Consider the following 17,613-nt stretch of genomic DNA (forward strand, 5'->3'; position numbering starts at 1 on the left):
CTGCCTCCCTCCATGCCCAGGTGCCTTTCTCCCACCATCCTTCTCCTCCTTCCCAGGGCAGCACCAAAGGGCACAGGTGGTAAGCAGATTCTCAGAGAAGGACAGGGTTGCTGTAACCACAGAGCATTTGAGCTGGAAGGGTGATGGAGTCTGTTCCTTGGCCCTACCCACCTCCAGATCCTGGCCCCTGGGCGGCAGCAGCCTCAGATCAAGAGAGAGCCTGGCCCCTGATTGTTATGCTCTGTGATGATTATGAAGTCAGCTCATTGCGCCCCCATCCCACCCAAACTAGGGTGGGTCCACTGCCCCCAGTTTCTCTCTGCCTCCTGTCAGCTTGGTTGTCCTGCACGGTGACAGCTGTGGTCCCAAACAAGCTAGATGGCATCAGAGGTGCTCTATAAAGTGGGAGATGGGGAAGAGACCATGCTGAAAAAGGAAACCCTCAATGTTTCGAGTGTGCTTGATCAAGAGTCGAAGCCCTTTCCAAACCCCAAGTCTATGAACAGGACGGTTGCTACCAAAGGACTCCCACTTTCTTCAAGAGGCAGCTTGGTTAACTTCTTGGAGGAAGATACCATCAATCTACTGTAAGACACAAGTCTGGTCCTTTTCTCCTTTCTAGGGCCAGAGCTGAGGGGTGGCTAAGGGCTTGAAGAAGCGGTACTGTCTGGGCCTGTCACCATCCAGGTCCTGAGCTCCCAGCGAAGAGCATGCGTGCAGGATGCACCATGGATTCTGGACCCCAGATCAGTTCTTGGAGGCATGTGCGCCTCCAGCTCCAGGAGGCCTCCCGGGATTAGTCAGAGATTTGTTGACAGTGCCCCTCATCTACTTTGTGCAGTTAAGGTCTTCTTCCCCCACAGACACCCCTGCCCCATTCTACTCCCCTATGGCTCCTCTCTCCCCGTCCTCCCTTCTTGTGCCTTCTGCTGCCTGAGTATGTCCCCCTGGAGCCTGCCTGCCATTGTTCTGAGGTTTACTGTTCCTCCTCAGGTATTCTGGGTTCCCTTTACTTCATTCCAGGGAACTCTTTGCACTCCTGCAAGGTGTCTAGCCCAATGTTAAGTTCTGGGAATGCAGAGCTAAAAAGCACAGTCCCTGCCTTCAAGGAACTCCCAGCCTGTGTGTGTGTGTGTTGGGGGGTGGGTTGGGAGGGTGTCAGGTAAGAATTGAGAATAATGCAACTGTGACAGGACACTGAGGAACCAGAGGGGGCTTAGTATAGCTTGGGAGGGGGTTCACTTAAGGAAGGCTTCTTGGAGGAGGTGATACGTGAGCTGAATCTCCTAGGAAGGGAAGCAGTGAGCCAGTGAAGGAGTGGTGGTGCAGGTGGAGGTAGGCTGAGGGAGTTATCTGCAGGGCATTTTCATGAGTGTGTGACCTGTGCAGTCATACACAACCCTACACTTGAGGGGCCCTGTGCTTAACGTCAATGCTCTGCTGTCACTGTCTTGAAATTCTTAATAATTTTTGAAGAAGGGGACCCACAAACTATGTAGCTGATCTTGATTATATGGAAGGGATGTGGTGTCCATTCCCTAATAGACATGTAAGTAACCAGGTGTGGCTAAAGTGATGAATGTTTATAGGAAGCTTCATGGTATCGTGGGAAAGACTAGGGCTATGAGCCCAAGTTCAAAGCCAAGTTCTACCACTTAGATATATGGCTGTAGACTGAAGGTCACTAATTTGCAAGTTGGGACTAACACCCGCCCAGCAGGGCTGTTCAGGAGAGAATATATCCAGCATGTAGCCTAGTGCCTAGCTGTCTTCCATGCCCACTTAAGCACTGGTGTTTTGAATAAGTAAATCTAAAATGTAGATTCATTAGGACAATCTGAAGTATAAATGGCATTAATACTCAGGCTTTTCAGCCTACTAAGGACCTTGGTGGGGGAACCACCTATTCTAAATGTCCACCAAGGGCTAGCATAGGAGCTTTGAGTTGATCAGGATTTTTTAGGAGGCCGATGGGGCTGGAGCTCAGGGAGGAAATATTTGGCCCGTCATTGAGTTATGAAGCCTGAGGCTGGCCTGGAGTAAGGGATCCAGGGGTGTGTGTCGGTTGCTGGACTTGGCCAGAGCAGCTGGGGGAGATGGTGTAGGAAGCAGAGGAGAAGAGCCAGAAAGCGCCAGGGGCAGATGGGAGCTACATAGCAATGGGACAGGCCTGGCACTCCGGAGATCTGGGTTTTAGTTCAAACTCTGCCATCAACTCACCATGTGACCTTGACTGCTCTCTCTAGACAAATGCTCTTCAAATTGTGGGTTGTGACCCATGAATGGGTCAGGAACTCATTCTAGTTGGTGGAGACTAGTATAAAATGAAATAAAACAGATCAGAAATGCCAGAGCATATCGCTCATAGAGTTAAGTCCTGGTTTGTGCAACCGTTTTAGTTTTATGTGTATGTATGTGTTTACGACATTGCCATGTAATGTGTATTGCTTTGTGTCAAGGTCAAAAAAGATTTGAAAGCCAAATCTTGGGGGTTCTGCACTTCATTAGTAAAAAAAAAAAAAAGAAATAGTGGGCAAACATGTACAAGGTTTTTCCTTGTAATAGTAAAGAATTGGTAACAAATATCCCTATAACGGAAAACCACACAACAATCAAAATGACTGAGTCAGCGCTGCACGTATAATACAGATGGATCTAAAAAGCACAATGGTGAGTGAAAAAGCAAGCTGCCATGGATATGTATGCAATGTGACCATTGATTTATGCAAAGTTTAAAAATATGCAAAATAGACCTTGCTTAGGGATAACACACATATGTAATAAACCTATAAAGACACATGGGAAATAATATAAACACAAAATTTAAACTTTACTGGTTAGCTCTTAGAGGGAGGATGAGGACTGAGGTAGGGGGAGACGTGTCCAGGGGACCTTAACTAAACTGATGAGGCTTTTAGTTCTGAAGCTGGATAAATAAAAGCTTAATATATTATTCTTGATATCTTTGGATATGTCTCAAATAGTTCATAATTTTGAAAAGTTTGAGAATTCACCCCAGTATATGTGTATTTATGTTAATTTTACATGCTACATATTTTACATGTTAAATTCTAAGTAAATAAGTTAGTAATTACATTAAATATTAAACAATAGGAAATAAATATTATTGAAGCTTAATTTATTATTTCTCTACTTTTAGATATTTTCCCATACCCCAGTAGATCACTGTGGTCATTTCCTGGAGCATTTGCACCCCACTTTGGAGGGAGGACTTAAAGTTTTGGCCGTCTTTCTCAAATTGTGGTTCTCAGAACACCTGCGTTAGAATTGTCTGAGGATCCTATTAACTTGAGGCTTCTCCAGTCCCCATCCCTCCTGGGGACTGGGGACCAGGAAGCTGCATTTTTCACATATAAGTGCCCTGGTGGGTTTGATGCACTGCTGCACAGTAGCAAGGATGTTCTGAGTCAGCGGTTCTCAACCTTCCTAATGCCGCAACCCCTTAATACAGTTCCGCATGTTGTGGTGACCCCCAACCACACAATTATTTTCGTTGCTACTCTATAACTGTAATTTTGCTGCTGTTATGAATCATAGTGTAAATATCTCTTTGTTTTCCGATGGTCTTAGGCGACCCCTGTGAAAGGGTTGTTCAACCCCCCAAAGGGGTCACGACCCACAGGTTGAGAACCGCTGTTCTGAGTTGTTCAGAAGCAGCTGGGGACCCTTGTAAGTCAGGCCCAAGGCATGGCCTCTGGGAGCTTCCAAACTGCATGGGCTGGGAGGGAGGGGCGGGGGGGGGCTCCTTCATCTGGCTTATCCATCTCCCTTCCCACTCCAGGAAGCCAATGCCAGGAGAGGATTCTGAATGTAGCTCAGATGATACCAGCATCTCTCCCATCTCATCCACCTTGTTGAATCCCATCAAATTGGCAGTGACCCAGCCCAACAGCAGCTTCTTTGCAGGGATGCTGGAAGGCGAGCTGAACAAACTCAGCATCTCCTCCATGGCCAAGAATACAGAAAAGGGGGCGCTGGCCCTCAGCCCCCACCGATCTAAGTCTGAAACGGCCACTAGAGGTCTGCTGGACCTTGACAACCCTGAGCTGGACAAGGACACTTCCTCAACACCCTCGGAGTCCTCTGTGGTCATGAACATACCAGAAGCACCTTTCATCTGTGAACACACAGTCAGCGATTCCACAGCCGTGGTGCGTTCCCCTACCGTGTACTTTCAGCAAATGCTTAATGTCTGCCCCCAATGTGCCAGGCTTTGAGCTGAGCTCTGTGGGGGAGTGTCAAGATGCCTACCGCCTGCATCCTGACCTCAAGTTCATGAGTTAGGAGAGAGGGCATGTTTGTAAAGAACTCCAGTGCAAGCTAGAAAGGGCTCAGCGCTATAGGAAGAGTTCAGATGCCACCAGGAATTCAGGGGCAAAGAAACATTACTTCCAGGTGCAGGAATTAGCTTGGTGGCTCTTGGTAGGATTTCAACATCTGGAAATGGTGGAAAGGCATTCCGTGGATGGGCTGACACAAGCAAAGGTTCATAGGTGGGAAACTTGGGAAGGAGACACCCAGGTTCTAATCCAGGGCATCTCACACTTGCATGTGCCTGCAGATCTGATCATCTTGTTAAAAACGAGATTCCTGGGCCTCAACCCTAGAGGTTCTGATCCAGTAGGCTTGGGGTGGGGCTGAGAATATGTACTGCTAACAAGTTCCCAGGTGGTGCTGATGGCCTACAGACCATACGTGGAGTAGCACTGTCCTAGGGTAACGGAAGGGGAATAGAGGGGGAAAATTAGTTTGGGGTCATTTTCCGGGAGGTCCTCCAATGTTGGGCTACTGCTGTATAGATTTTTCTGTAAGCAATAGGGAACAGCGTTTTGCAGAGCTTTATATCTGATGGATGCAATTTGAGCTGTATTTTAGGAAGATAAATCTGGAAGCCCCACGTTGGATGGCCTAGAGCAGTGTTTCTCAAAGTGTGGTTCCCAGATGACCCCCAGCAGTGTCAGCATCACATGGCAACTTGCTAGAAATTTAAATTCTTGCCCACTGTCCCCCACCCCCAACGTAGACCTACTGAATCAGAAACTGACAGGGCTGGGGTCTGCAATCTGTGTTTTAAAAAGTTCTCTGATGCATACCAAAATTTGAGAACGACTGGCCTAGATGGAGGAGAAACTGGAAACGGGAGACCAGACAGGAGGCCGCAGGCCAGGAATCTGCAGTGTTATTAAAACTCCCTCAAATCCTTAGCCGGGATTGGCAACTGGGGTTGTAGTACCACATGTATGGGCTCTGGAGCTATTGGTTTGAACCCTGGCTCTGTCACTTAATTGCTGTGTGACTGTGGGCCAGCCACTTACCCTCTCTGAACCTTTAATCCAATCTGCAATGAGCAAGATGGACGTGATGATCCTAAATTCCTTCTCAGCTGACACAGTCTAGAAGAAATATGGAAAAAGGGCCCACTCTGAGTTGGGTGGCGCCGTGCAGGGAGAGTAGCATGTGCTGTGGGGTGATGGCTCCACATCATTGGAGTGCCTTACACCTCCCATTAGAACTGCCTCAGCTCCAGCAGGGGCAGCGGATGGGAGTGGGTGGTCAGGGGGTGGGGTGACGGGGGCAGGGGTGAGGGGAGGCCAGGCCAGCCCAGGTCTGAGGAAGCCCTGGGGGCTCTCTTCCCCTAGATTTCCTGGACCTATGCCTTGGGCAAGCAGCAGGTCAGTTTTTACCAGGTCCTGTTGCAGGATGTAACCAAGAAAAATTTCAGTGAGCATCCCAAGGCAAAGAATCGCCCGTGGATCTTCAACAAGATCTTGGGCACCACCGTCAAGCTGATGGAACTGAAGCCTAACAGGAGTTATTGCCTCACCGTCCGTGCAGCCAACACAGCTGGGGTGGGGAAGTGGTCCAAGCCCTACAAAGTGAGCCCTGGGAAAAGGGGCCTGAGGGGTCAGGGAGAGAGGTCTTGGAGGTTGAGGACACCCCTATACCCCCATGACTCATCTCCCTGCTTGCTTTCCTTCTGCCTGGGCAAATACACATCAATTCCAGGCTGTTCTCTTCAGGAAGGTTTAAGGATTAAGCCACTTTGGCACCCACTGGGAATGCAAACTAATGTATTCATCAGCATCACTATAATGTTCATCTTTCAACTTGGTATGAGTAATTATGAGTGGATCAGGAAGTCAAGAGCCCATTGAGGGAAAGGGGACACTGAGCAGCCTGGGGGGTGGGGTGGACAGGGGCACGGGGTCGGGGTAAGGCCCAAGTACACAGCCCTGTGGATGGAAACATCACAGGTTAGAATCATACCTCTTTGTACCTGTTTTTGGTGTCGACAGGTAAGTTGGTAAAGCAAGCTAAGGACCCCATTTAGCAAACAAGAGGGTAGCGAAAATGAAGAGGTCAGGTCTGGGGAGGAAGTCTGAGGGTTTTTCTCGTGTTATTTCAGTTTGCAACTGTGGCCACTGACCTGAACAGCTTCCCTGAGAACAACCCCATCCAGATCACCGTGCAGCGCAAGGAACTCCAGCGGAGGACAGTGACCATCGGGCTGGAGGACATGCGGAGGATGGAAGATCTAGAAAACTTATTTCCCTACTAAGGGGGAGGGCCCCAGGAAGCCCCTCACCTACCTTCGACTTTGGCCCAGGGCGCTCACAACCAGAACCCTGAAATGTACCACCTGCACCATGCCAGGGAACCGATGACCACCCTGCCAGCCCAGGCCCTGGCGGCAGTAGTACTGAACTCCACCCCTGGGTCAGGGCCCAGGCTAGATAGGAGCTCCATTTGCCTGGAGACACCACAGGCCAGGTTAGCCACTGCCCACAGCTGCTAGGCAACCCCCTCCCCAGATCTGGGCTAGGTCCAGGTCCCTCATTAAAGAACTGCAGGTTACCCAGAACCCTGAAATTCTGCTTCACGCTGCGGAAAGCCTGTTGGGCTGCTGGCAACCAGCTTCCTAGCTTCTGCCAGGACCAAGAGTCCAGGTGGGTGGAGGGCAGTCAACAAGGGAGAGGGCAATGGGATGCCACCACCATCTACTGCCTGGCTCTGCCAACATCATCCCTTTCCCTGTGGGAGGAAGTGACTGGTGCTGAGGCTAAAACACACTCACCAGGAAAAACGGCAATGCTGGACAGTGGTGGCAGCCCGTACGCTGTCAGCATCAGACTTAAGCTCTTCAGGGACATGGTGCAAAGTGTACAAAGGGCAGAGTCTGATTTAATCCTGGCTCTTCTTGGATGTGAGGGCATAGGCAAATCATTTAAGCTTCCTGGGCTGTTTCCTCATCAAAAATATGGGGACGTGAGACCCTTCCAGGCATGGCTGCAGGGTTATTGTGAGGGTCATGTGAGGACACACACAGAAGAAAAAGTGCCTGCACAGATAGGAGCTCAACAACTGGTGCCTCCCTTTGTCCCTCCCATAGCCTCACTGCAGATGTGCAAGATGGAAGCTGAGAACCACAGCTAGCCATGTGCCAAATCGTAAAAGCACAGATGGGAGTGGTTTGGAAGTTCAGCCTGAGTCAACGTGCCTAAGCACAGGGACAGGAGAAAGTGGAGGCAGGATGCATGGAGGGCATGATCTTGGTCAAGGGTCTGTGGGTGTCCTGGTGGGGATTCCCTTCATTCTGTGAAGTCCTCCAGGGACAGAGAACCAACCTCCCTTATCACACCACACCCCCTTGGGCCTGAGCTGTCACCACTGCATGCCCCATTAGAGAGGGAGTCCTCCAGGACAACCATCACCCTAAGAGCCTAGCACAGTGCTCAGTGCATGGCAGGGCCTCAAGAAGTGTGCTGTGTGAGAAGCTGGCACTGGCTTGCACAACTCCCTGTGATGATGACAGCATTATCTATCTGTGCTGATACAAGTAGTCTTGAGCGAGAGTGACGGAGAACTGCATTTCTGACTGTATGGAATGCTAGTTAATGGAATAGTCACATGTGGCTGGTGCCTACCACATCAGACAGCACAGTTTTAGATTCTCCTCTGGCCACTATCATCGGGGCTTCAGCCAGCCTCCTCGGCCTCAACTGGCCTCTCCCTCGTAGGCACAGGGGAGAGAGGCCAGGTGACTTCCTGGTCAGTATGGTTTTGGTGTAGCCCAGTGCAGAGGGAGGGAACTAGGCAAACTAACTTAGCACAGACCTTGGTTGAGCCCTGGGATTCTAGACAAGGAATTATAACCTGAACACACAAAATATAAGTTATTTATTTGGTCACAGAGTCTGGGGTCAGCCCCTAAAGAGAGGTGACATCTGGAAAAGGAGACAGGATAGCAGGAGGGGTCCAGTCATTGCCTGGCCTCTTGACACCCCCGCTGGCACCAGCAACGTACAGAGTGACGGCCACGGGCTGAGCTCTGCGGCAACCTCCTGTGACCTCTGATCTCCTGCTCTTGGGAGCAGCCCCACTGGGGTCTGTCCAAGGACAGCAGGCCACGCTCGTTCTCAGGGTCGCCACCCCGGCCTTTGTTCTGTCAGGGCTGGCACAGGCCGAGTCCACGCGGGGGTCAGAGAGAGTTATGGGATTTCTCATCTCCTCCATCTGTGGAGAGAGAAGGGGAGGGAATGGGACCAGGAGTCTGCAGCAGGAAAGGGAGGCTGCCATGTAATCCCAGGGGCCCACTACGGGAAGAATCTGTGGTTTCCCCTCAGTCATCAAGAGCATGGCTACCATCTCTGCTCTGGTCACCCAAACTCAGGCTAAGCACCCACTGCCTGCCTCAGCCAGGACCTCGGCCCAGGGCCTGGCCCCTGGGACGCCCACCCAAGTTGTCCAATGACAGTGACAGGCCTTTATAAGGACACAATGCTTCAGGTTCCAAGGTGTGTTTACCTCCTATCTTTGATCTTTTTGTCTACCGAGGTTTGATAACCCCCAAGAGATAGGTTAACCAAGCTCTCCAAGATGACACACTGCAAGGCTGAACCAGATTTGAACTAGGTCTTAGGACTCCCAAGTCCAGTGCTAACCAAGAACTACTGTCTCGTGCTGGAGCGACCCTGTTCTCAGAATTGTCAGGGTCTCCCATCATCCCTGCAATTCCCACAGGCCTCCCACTGCCCACTGAGAACCTAGCTCCACACACCATCTCAGGACAGTCTGGGTACCTGGAGAGCCCTCAGAATTCTACGCCAGAAGGGAAAGTCGCAAATAGCAACGACTCAACGGGCAGGACAGCCAAGCACACCAACTACCACCAAACTCACATCCGGAGGCATTTGTCCTTCCCGCCACTTGCCACTCTCTGGCCATCTGGACTCCAGTCAACAGCATATACCTAAAAGGGAGGAGGCGGAGGGGAAGGGGGGCAGTGAGGAGGGGTGGGGAAGGGGGCAGGCTTCAATTCCATACCCACTCCTTGCCCACAAGAGTCGGCCGTACCTCATCCGCATGGCCTGGCAAGTCCGTGGCCAGCTTCTGGGCCTTCACATCCCACACCTTCAATGTGCTGTCACTGCTGCCACTGACCAGGAGCCGGCTGTCGGCTGACCATGCGATCTGGTACACAGCAGCCACGTGGCCACGCAGGGAAGCCAGGTACCTGGGCCAGGGGAAGATGAGGATGGGTATTAGATCTTCAAACACGTCTGAAGGATCCTCTGTGCCCACAGAAGTGCTTCTCAACCTTGGCTGGGAACTTTTACAAAATCCCACTGCCTGGCCCCCACCCCAGACCAATTTAATCATTACTGCTCATTATGCATTTGTAAAACTTCTCCAAATGAGTTGTTTCTAGGGTGCCTCTTGCCAGGCCTCCATACCCACTCGACTTTGCACGCCTTAGAATCCAAGGCAGCCATCTGCTTAGCCACCTGCCTGACAGCCCCTCAACACGGCAGCTGCTTGCTGACAGGTGGCATGGAGTAATACTGGGCCAGGCCCACCTGGAACTTTCAGATCAATACAGACTAGCGGTGTCTATTGGCATCTCTGAGACTCAGTTTCCTTCCCTTAAAAAGGGACTGAATGGCCTATTTCAAAGGGTTGCTATGTGAAAATACTCGGCTGACACACAGGTGCCAGCGGTTTCCCTTGCTCCTTCCCAAGCGTTTGCCTCTCCTCCAACCTGATTAACACCGAGGGCACTGTGCCTCATTACACCAGGGCTTGCTTCTCAGACTTAAAGACAAGCAGAATCACCTGGCAGCCTTATTAAAATGCAGGTTCTGTGGCCATCATCAATAAATCAACAAACAAGGCTTGATGAGGATGTGGAGAACAGGGAACCCTTGTGCACTGTTGGTGGGACTGTAAATCAGTGCAGCCACTGTGGAAAACAGTATGGCGGTTCCTCAAAACATTAAAAGCAGAACTACCTTATGACCCAGCAATTCCACTTCTGGGTATTTATCTGAAGACATCTAAAACACTAATTCAAAAAGATATATGTACCTATGCTCATTACAACATTATTTACAGTGGCCAAGATGTGGAAGCAACCTTAGTGGCCATTGATAAGACAAATGGATAAAGAAGAGGTGGTACGTATACACGATGGAATGTTCCTCAGCCATAAAAAAAATAAAATATTGCCGTTTATTACAATATGGATGAACCCAGAGGGTATTATGCGAAGTGAATAAATCAGAGAAAGACAAATACTATATGATTTCACTTATACGTGGAATCTAAAAAACAAAATAAATGAACAAACAAAACAGAAACAAACTCATAGATACAGAGAACAAATTGATGGTTACAAGATGGAGGGGGGTTGGGGAATGGGTGAAAAAGTTGAAGGGATTTAGGAAGTATAAATTGCCAGTTATAAAAATAGTCACAGGCATGTAAAGTACAGTATGGGGATTATAGTCAATAATATTGTAACAACTATGTATGGTGCCAGACTTACCAGGGTGATCACTTGTAAGGTATCTAAATGTCTAATCACTGTGTTGTACACCTGAAACTATTATAATAGTGTATGTGAACTGTGATTGGAAAATAAATTGTAAAAAATTCTGAGTCACAAGGTCTGGGGTGGGCCCCAGGTTCTGAATTTCTATCAGACTCCCAGGTGATGTCACTGCCACAAGTTTGTGGGCCACACTTTGAGGAAAGCCAGTTTTAAGATCATTTTTCTCTTTAGATGCAAAACGAACTAGCATTTTCAGCACTCACTTAATGCTGGTGCTAAATGTACCATCTTATTTAATCTTTGTAACAAAGCAGAGAGGTACGGGGTCTGCATGTTACAGAAGAGGAAAAGGAGGCTCAGAAAACCCAAACACTTGCCCAGGCCATACGGCTAGTAAGTGGCAGCGCCAGACTCCTTCCAGAAGAACAGTGGCCCACCCCTCCATCCCCACGCCCCCACTCACTTGCCCGTCCTGCCGTCCCACAGTTTGATGGACTTGTCAAAGGAGGCGCTGGCGACGATGCGGGAGTCAGGGGAGAAGACCACCTGGTTGATGAGGGCCTGGTGTCCCGTCATCCGTGCGAGGGGCTTCTTGTCTTCTGCTGGGGACCACAGGAATATGGTGAAGTCGTCTGAGCCAGACACCAGCCTCTCTGGGCCCTGGCCCTGGGGAAGGCAGAAGGCACACCATGTGGGACATGGCATCAGACAGGAGTGTCCGACCTCGGCAGCAAACACACCACTGATTACTCCACACCAGCACGGAGGCCAGGACTTGGGGAACAACTCCTGGGCCAGCCACTAGCCCACATGGGTTATCTCCCCCAAAAGGAAACTTTCAAACATGGGACAATTTCTAAGATATACAATTACATGAAAATGCAAGGTACAGAATGGTGTGTTAAAAGGGGGGAAGGATTTTACATGTGGGCTTGTATACATAAGTGTGTATGTGTGCAGTCACGTGCTGCTTAACGCCAGGGACATGTTCTGAGAAATGCATTGTTAGGCGATTTCGTCATGTGAACTTCATAAAATATTTACACACACCTAGGCTGTGTGATATAGCCTATTGCTCCTAAGTTACAAGCCTGTACAGTATGTCACTGTACAAAACACGAGATTAAATCAGGCACAAGAGAAAATGATGCAAGCGAGAGACACGGCAAACACAAGATGTATAAGGCTGCCACTGGCCTGATACAGCTACTGTTACACAGCAAACTTTTTAATTGAGTATATCCTAATAACAATAAGAAACAGTACAGTAATACATAAACCAGTTGTTTATTATCAAGTATTACATACTGTACACAACTGTGTGTGCTGTACTTTTATACGTCTGGCAGCGCAGGTTTCTTTACACCAGCATCACCACAGACACGTGAGTAATGCGTTGCGTTAGGACATTAGGACGGCTACGTCGCTAGGCAACAGGAATTTTTCAGCTTCATTATAACCTTATGTGACCACCATCATACATGTGGCCGGTCAGTCCGCTGTTGACTGAAACGTCGTTATACAGCGCATGACTGCATTATATTCACTGTACATATATACATGCATCTGTACATAAAAGTCTCTGGAAGGAGAAACAAGATACTGGTGGCACTAGATGCTTCTGGAAGGAATGGATGAATGTGCAACAAAGGTGAGAGATTTTTTACTATCTACCTTTTTGTGTTCTTTGAACCTTAGATCATATGAATATGTTCGTTACACAAACTAAGTAAAAATAAAAAGAGAGGTACCTTGGGAATGCAATAAATAGAGAGGCAAATAAAACCAAATGAAATAACGTGATCCCCACAACATTAAAATCTTAGGATTATAAACTAAGATTATCAAGAACAACTTTCCAGAAAAGGTACATTCTGAGCTGGGGCTAGAAGGCAGAGGGGCCCGAGTGTCTACAGTGTGTTACAGGGACCAGTAGAGGACAGTACAGAGCTGGGCATGCTGGTGGCTGGCACACACTCACCCGCACGAGGTTGTACCGGCTCAGGGCCCTCTCCTTTATCTCCTGCACTGCGTCCACGTGCCAAAGGGGAGAGAAGGAGATGAGGAACAAGGTTGATTAGAAACTCCAACACAGACAGCAAACGCCCCAAGCCTCAGTCCGGCTCACCCATGAAGCTAGAGAACTGGCTCTTTCCCACGCAGCCCTCTCCCCTCCTCCTCCCGCTCACTCACAGGACCCTTGGAGGTCTTGGGCATTAACTGAGGCCTCGGCTGGCTCAAAGGCCCCTGTGCGCAGGGCATAGTCAGTGCTGAGGGCCATGGTATTCACCCAGTGGCCGTGGCCTTGCAGAGTCCGGCAGAGCACACCCTAGGGCAGAGGGAGACAGGTCAGACACACACACCACTCTCCCTCCTAGGGAACCTACACCCCCAGATTAGCCCCAGAAGCCTCAGAATCAGGACCCGCATTCATTGTGATCCTAAATCAAATCACCTCCCTGGGCTCAAGTCTCTCCTCATTTGTAAAAAGAGGGCAACTGGCCCAGATCAATATTTCTAAAGTATGTGTCATGGAAGGAAAGTTAAGTGTGTCAGAATAAAAGAGCTTCAGTCAAGTAAGTGTCAATCAGCTAAGCAGGATTTCCACGGCAGGGATTTCCAGAGCCTGACCATGCTAATGGACACTGGAACCTTACTACAATACAGCACCAAGCACAAGACCCCTTGTTCCCGAAGTGCCTCCCGACCTGGCTCCCAGAACATGCTCAGGAAACACTGGTCAATGGTTCTCCCAGTGCTGGCATCCCGTGGCCTGAGACTTCCCCAGGCTGGTTTCTGAACCCTCCCAGCTCTTACATCGTGAGCCCTCCAGACTTTGATGGTGCGGTCCTGGGAAGCAGAGTAGAGAAGCCCATCCCCTCCCCACCGGAGACAGGTGACTGACTGGGTGTGCCCGGTGAGGATGCGTTCACAGCGGCCCACAGTTGTGTCCCAGACCCGCACACTGCCGTCCTTGGAGCTGCTGGCCACGTAGCGGCACTCGGGGTTCCTAGAGAAGGAAAGGGAGATGTGACTTCACTTCTGACCTAGCAATGCCTGTCTTTCTATGGCGCCTCCCCATTCCCAGCTCAAGGGTCAGGGACAATGTTTTTGACAGCTTCCTGACCCCGAGGTCCGACTACACCTCCAGGCAGCTCTCAGGCCCTGGGATGAACAGCCCCCTCCCGAGAGGTAAAGCAGGCCAGAGACCTTCCTCACTTCCTGCCCTGCAGTCACGGTCAGTCAGTCTGCCTACCTCACCCACTCAAAAAAATACTCTGCATCAAGCAGGGGAGGAGGACAGCTTTGAACCCCTTATCCCTCACTCACCCCAGCTCTGTCGGTGTCACTTACGTATGGAGGGGCTCCCAGCTCAGGCCTGTGATCCACTTGCTGTGACCGGCGAGGGTCCTGCCAACCTGCTTCCCTGTGCTTGGGTCCCACAGGAGAATCTGAAAGGTAGAAGCTCACCAAATAACCTTCCTCAACCTGTTCCTGCTCCCCTAAAGGTCCCCCGCCCACCGCCCCCCAGGCACCCTCCCTGAAGAACCCAGAATCTGATTCTGGCCTGGCTCCCAGGGCGGAGCCCCAAGTCCCTGCCTCATTACCCTGACCACCATCTACCTGGCCATTCTTGCAGCCGGAAGCCAGCTTCTTGCCATCTGGGGACCAGGATATGCTAAGGACCCAGTGTCTGTGTCCTAAGAAAGAAGAGGAAGAAAAAAGGAGGGACATCTGTTTTTATCCCCAGTTCCTAGCCATGTCCGGTACATTGCAGGAATGCCTACACTAGCTGCTGAATAAGTGATCGAACAAAAGGAGAGATAAGGCTTCCTAGGCAGAGGGAGAATCCACCCCAAGTGCTAGAGCCATGCGTCCTGCTGCACACATAACTGCCACTTTCTAATAGTTCCTTTCGTGATACTTGGTATAAAGTATTTTCACATATCATCCCTTGGAATTCTCACAATAGCTCTAAGGTATGAAGCAAAGCAAAAACTATCACCCCCATTTTCCAGATGAGAAAACTGACGCTTAGAAAGGGAGCATGTCCTACACACACACAAGGTCACCTAGCTCTTGTGTGGTTCCCAGACCAACAGCATCAGCACCATCTGGGAACTTGAGATGCAAATTCTCAGGCCACACCTTAGACCTAAGGAGACAAAAACTCTGGGGGTGGGAACCCAGCAGTCTGTATTTTAATAAGCTCCCCCCTCCCCTCTGTGATTTTGATCCATGTTCAAGTTTGAGAGCCACAGTGGCAGAGGCTGGATTTAAGCCATGCTCTCTTTGCCACTAGCCAGTCAGCCCCTTCCCACAACCCCACACTGACTCTTTGGTCCAGTCTGCTTGTTTGTACGTGGCTGGCTGGGCTCAAGTGTTCGGTCTCCACCAAAGAAAAGGCAAACACTAACTGGATGTGAAGGAGTTGGATGTGCTCTGGGCCTCCTCAGAAATGAAAGAATTGAGCGAATCACCCCCCTACCACTAAGACCCCCTAAATGGCTAATGGCATACTGACCCTGGCATGTGAAATGCGGTGTTTCTGTGCTGAGATCCCAAAAACGCACAGTGGTGTCTCCAGAGCCACTGGCCAGGTACCTGGGGAAGAAGAGAGGCTGCCTGACCCCTGCATGGGGACAAGGGGTAGAGCCCAACCCGAAACACTGCGAACGTGCATTTCTGCTGCCTATTCAATCATCTTCTGGGAACAGAACCTGGGACTGGACATTTCTCTCTCCCCTGAGAAGGAGGAATGTAACACTGATGCCATCTGGGAGAAGACCTTAGGAGGCCATTTCTTTTCTCTTCTTTCCTTAAAGGAATGGCCACAGCTGTAGCTAGATTTAAAGCTTCTCATTATCCTCATAGGACTTTGAGAAGCAAAAAAACCCAGTTTCACAGATGAAGAAGAATTAACTTAGAAAGGTTAAGTGACTTGCTCAGGTCACACAGCTAGGAAGGGGCAGAGCTGAGCTTGCAGCTCAGGTCTCCTGAGATTAAGCCCGGGAAGGGCTCTTCCAAGGCATGTGTCCTTGATCTTTGTGGACCAAACCTCACTGAGGAAGTCCCTTAACTTCCAACTTGAGCTCGGATCTATGGTAGGTGGCCTGAAGCCCCATCGATCATTACTTGGGGGTACCCTTCTCACCGCAGCCAGAGGCTGCACCCCCCCACACACTCCCCTCCACAATTCTGCAGCTGTCCTTACTTTCCTGTGGGGCTGAAGGCCACAGAAATGACCGCCTCGCTGTGACCCTCCAAGGAGCTGGTGCAGCGGGTCACAGCACGGACCTTGAAGATAGCCTGTGGCTGGTAGATGATGTCAAGGACCTTCTCTGTCTCCACTGCCTGTGACTCCAGCGTCCTCCCCAGTGAGGAGATGATCTCAGCATCGTGGACATAGAAAGCTAGTGGCAGGGGATCCTCCTGGAAGGCAATGGCAAAGGGCGACTCCCCCATTAAAGGACAGGCAGGGGCCACCTCCACCAGGGAGGCTCCCCACTGAGCTGTGGAGGTAAAGCTTCCTTCTTTTCAGCTATCCTGCTTGAGTTACCCCATCATTCCCCAATGAGACCTTTTGAATCCTGGGAGTGCAACTGTAGGATGCTTACATAGCACTAATCCCTTATCTGCATCCCACAACAACCCTAGGAGGTAGGCATTGATAGTCCCACTGGATAGATTAAAAAACAACACAAAAAAACCCTGAGGCTCTGAGCAACTAAGTAATTGCTACTGCTAATGACTAATTCAGATCTTTAGTGTTCTTTGAAAGGAACAGTGAAGTCCAGAATTAGCATCCTGCAGTGTTTTCTAAAAACCATATCATGCTCTATAATGTGTAAGAAGCATCCTAAAAGCTGGTTGGCAATGCAGACTCTGCTTCACCCGGGTCTGGTGTGGGGTCCAAGTACTGCATCTTTAAGCACCTCCCACCCCAAGAGAGGGAAACACTTTGAAAACACTGGCTTGGGAGTGCATGGGTTTTGAGTCTGACACATTTGTGTTCCAATTCCAAATCGACCATCTACTGCATAGCATCGTGCAAATTTAATGCCCCTGGGCCACACTGTAAAACGGGAATATTAACGAGGGACTGTGACGAAGAATCATTTGACAATACACTCCGCAGGTGGACCGCAGTGGTCGGTGTGTAAAGCGCTTCCACACTGATGAATTCTTCTGACCCTCCCCCAAGGTAGGCAGCACTCCTCCGAGTCGCGCCAGGGTATTTCACCCACTGTTGGTGAGTGATGGGGTCCCCTGACCCCCAGACCTTCGGTCTCCTGGTCCCCTGTGGGCCCGACCCTGGCAGCACCACCCGACGCTCACCTGGGCCAGCAGCGCGTTGCACACGAGCTGCAACTTGTCCGGGGTGATGTCCACGGGCACGTCGAACGGGGAGCCCAGGAGCTGCCCGCCCTCATCCTGGAACTGCACTAGCAGCCGCTGGACGTCAAGTCCCGCCGCCTCGTCCTGCGCCAACAAGCGCGGCGGGCGTCAGCCACGCCGCTAGGACGGGAGGGCCCCCATTTCCGCCTCCCTCCGGCCTCGGGGACCCCTGGCTGGAGCGCCCAGACGCGGCGCCCCCACCCCCACTCACGCACACCCACCGCCACCGCCGCCGCCATCCTGCGTCCCCACGTGGAGGAGAAAGACTCCGGTAGGACGGAGCGCCGCTCCCATAGCCTGGCGGTGCCACAGTTCGGGACAGCGCCCTCTGGTGTTGCGGAGGGAAAGTGTCATGTGATGCC

At 50.6% G+C, this 17,613-nt stretch overlaps 2 protein-coding genes across 4 annotated transcripts; one reads left to right on the top strand and one right to left on the bottom strand.

The window, feature by feature from the left end:
• The first annotated feature begins 378 nt into the window (after positions 1-378).
• Positions 379-6,844, top strand: FNDC8 (fibronectin type III domain containing 8). The gene is made up of 4 exons (XM_019626852.1): positions 379-587; positions 3,803-4,172; positions 5,661-5,897; positions 6,428-6,844. The coding sequence occupies exons 1-4, from the start codon at positions 379-381 to the stop codon at positions 6,578-6,580; spliced, it is 969 nt and encodes a 322-aa protein (XP_019482397.1). The 3' UTR covers positions 6,581-6,844.
• Positions 6,845-8,184: 1,340 nt separating this feature from the next.
• NLE1 (notchless homolog 1) lies at positions 8,185-17,553 on the bottom strand. Of its 3 annotated transcripts, XM_019626841.1 has the most exons (13): positions 17,473-17,553; positions 17,192-17,335; positions 16,068-16,285; positions 15,378-15,457; positions 14,477-14,553; positions 14,207-14,304; positions 13,670-13,862; positions 13,046-13,181; positions 12,834-12,880; positions 11,316-11,518; positions 9,376-9,535; positions 9,201-9,271; positions 8,185-8,535 (listed from the first exon to the last, which is right to left on the bottom strand). In XM_019626841.1, exons 1-13 carry the CDS (start codon positions 17,488-17,490, stop codon positions 8,523-8,525), a joined length of 1,458 nt encoding a protein of 485 aa, XP_019482386.1. In that variant the 5' UTR covers positions 17,491-17,553; the 3' UTR covers positions 8,185-8,522. The 3 variants fall into 3 exon arrangements, with proteins under 3 accessions (XP_019482386.1, XP_019482388.1, XP_019482387.1); XM_019626843.1 differs by lacking the exons at positions 15,378-15,457; positions 16,068-16,285; positions 17,473-17,553 and having other exon boundaries at positions 17,192-17,259; XM_019626842.1 differs by lacking the exons at positions 15,378-15,457; positions 16,068-16,285; positions 17,192-17,335; positions 17,473-17,553 and adding an exon at positions 14,926-15,120.
• Between the last annotated feature and the right edge of the window lie 60 nt (positions 17,554-17,613).

Source organism: Hipposideros armiger, unplaced genomic scaffold (genome assembly GCF_001890085.2).
Source record: "Hipposideros armiger isolate ML-2016 unplaced genomic scaffold, ASM189008v1 scaffold_692, whole genome shotgun sequence".
In the NCBI taxonomy this organism is placed as follows: Eukaryota; Metazoa; Chordata; class Mammalia; order Chiroptera; family Hipposideridae; genus Hipposideros; species Hipposideros armiger.

Coding starts and splice junctions, on each gene's coding strand:
- FNDC8 (XM_019626852.1), top strand. CDS start 379: ATGGCATCAGAGGTGCTCTATAAAGTGGGAGATGGGGAAGAGACCATG. Junction 588..3,802: donor GAAGATACCATCAATCTACT/GTAAGACACAAG, acceptor TTCCCACTCCAG/GAAGCCAATGCCAGGAGAGG. Junction 5,898..6,427: donor AGTGGTCCAAGCCCTACAAA/GTGAGCCCTGGG, acceptor GTGTTATTTCAG/TTTGCAACTGTGGCCACTGA.
- NLE1 (XM_019626841.1), bottom strand. Junction 15,458..16,067: donor GCCTTCAGCCCCACAGGAAA/GTAAGGACAGCT, acceptor CTTCTTCCCCAG/GTACCTGGCCAGTGGCTCTG. Junction 12,881..13,045: donor CCAAGACCTCCAAGGGTCCT/GTGAGTGAGCGG, acceptor ACGTGGACGCAG/TGCAGGAGATAAAGGAGAGG.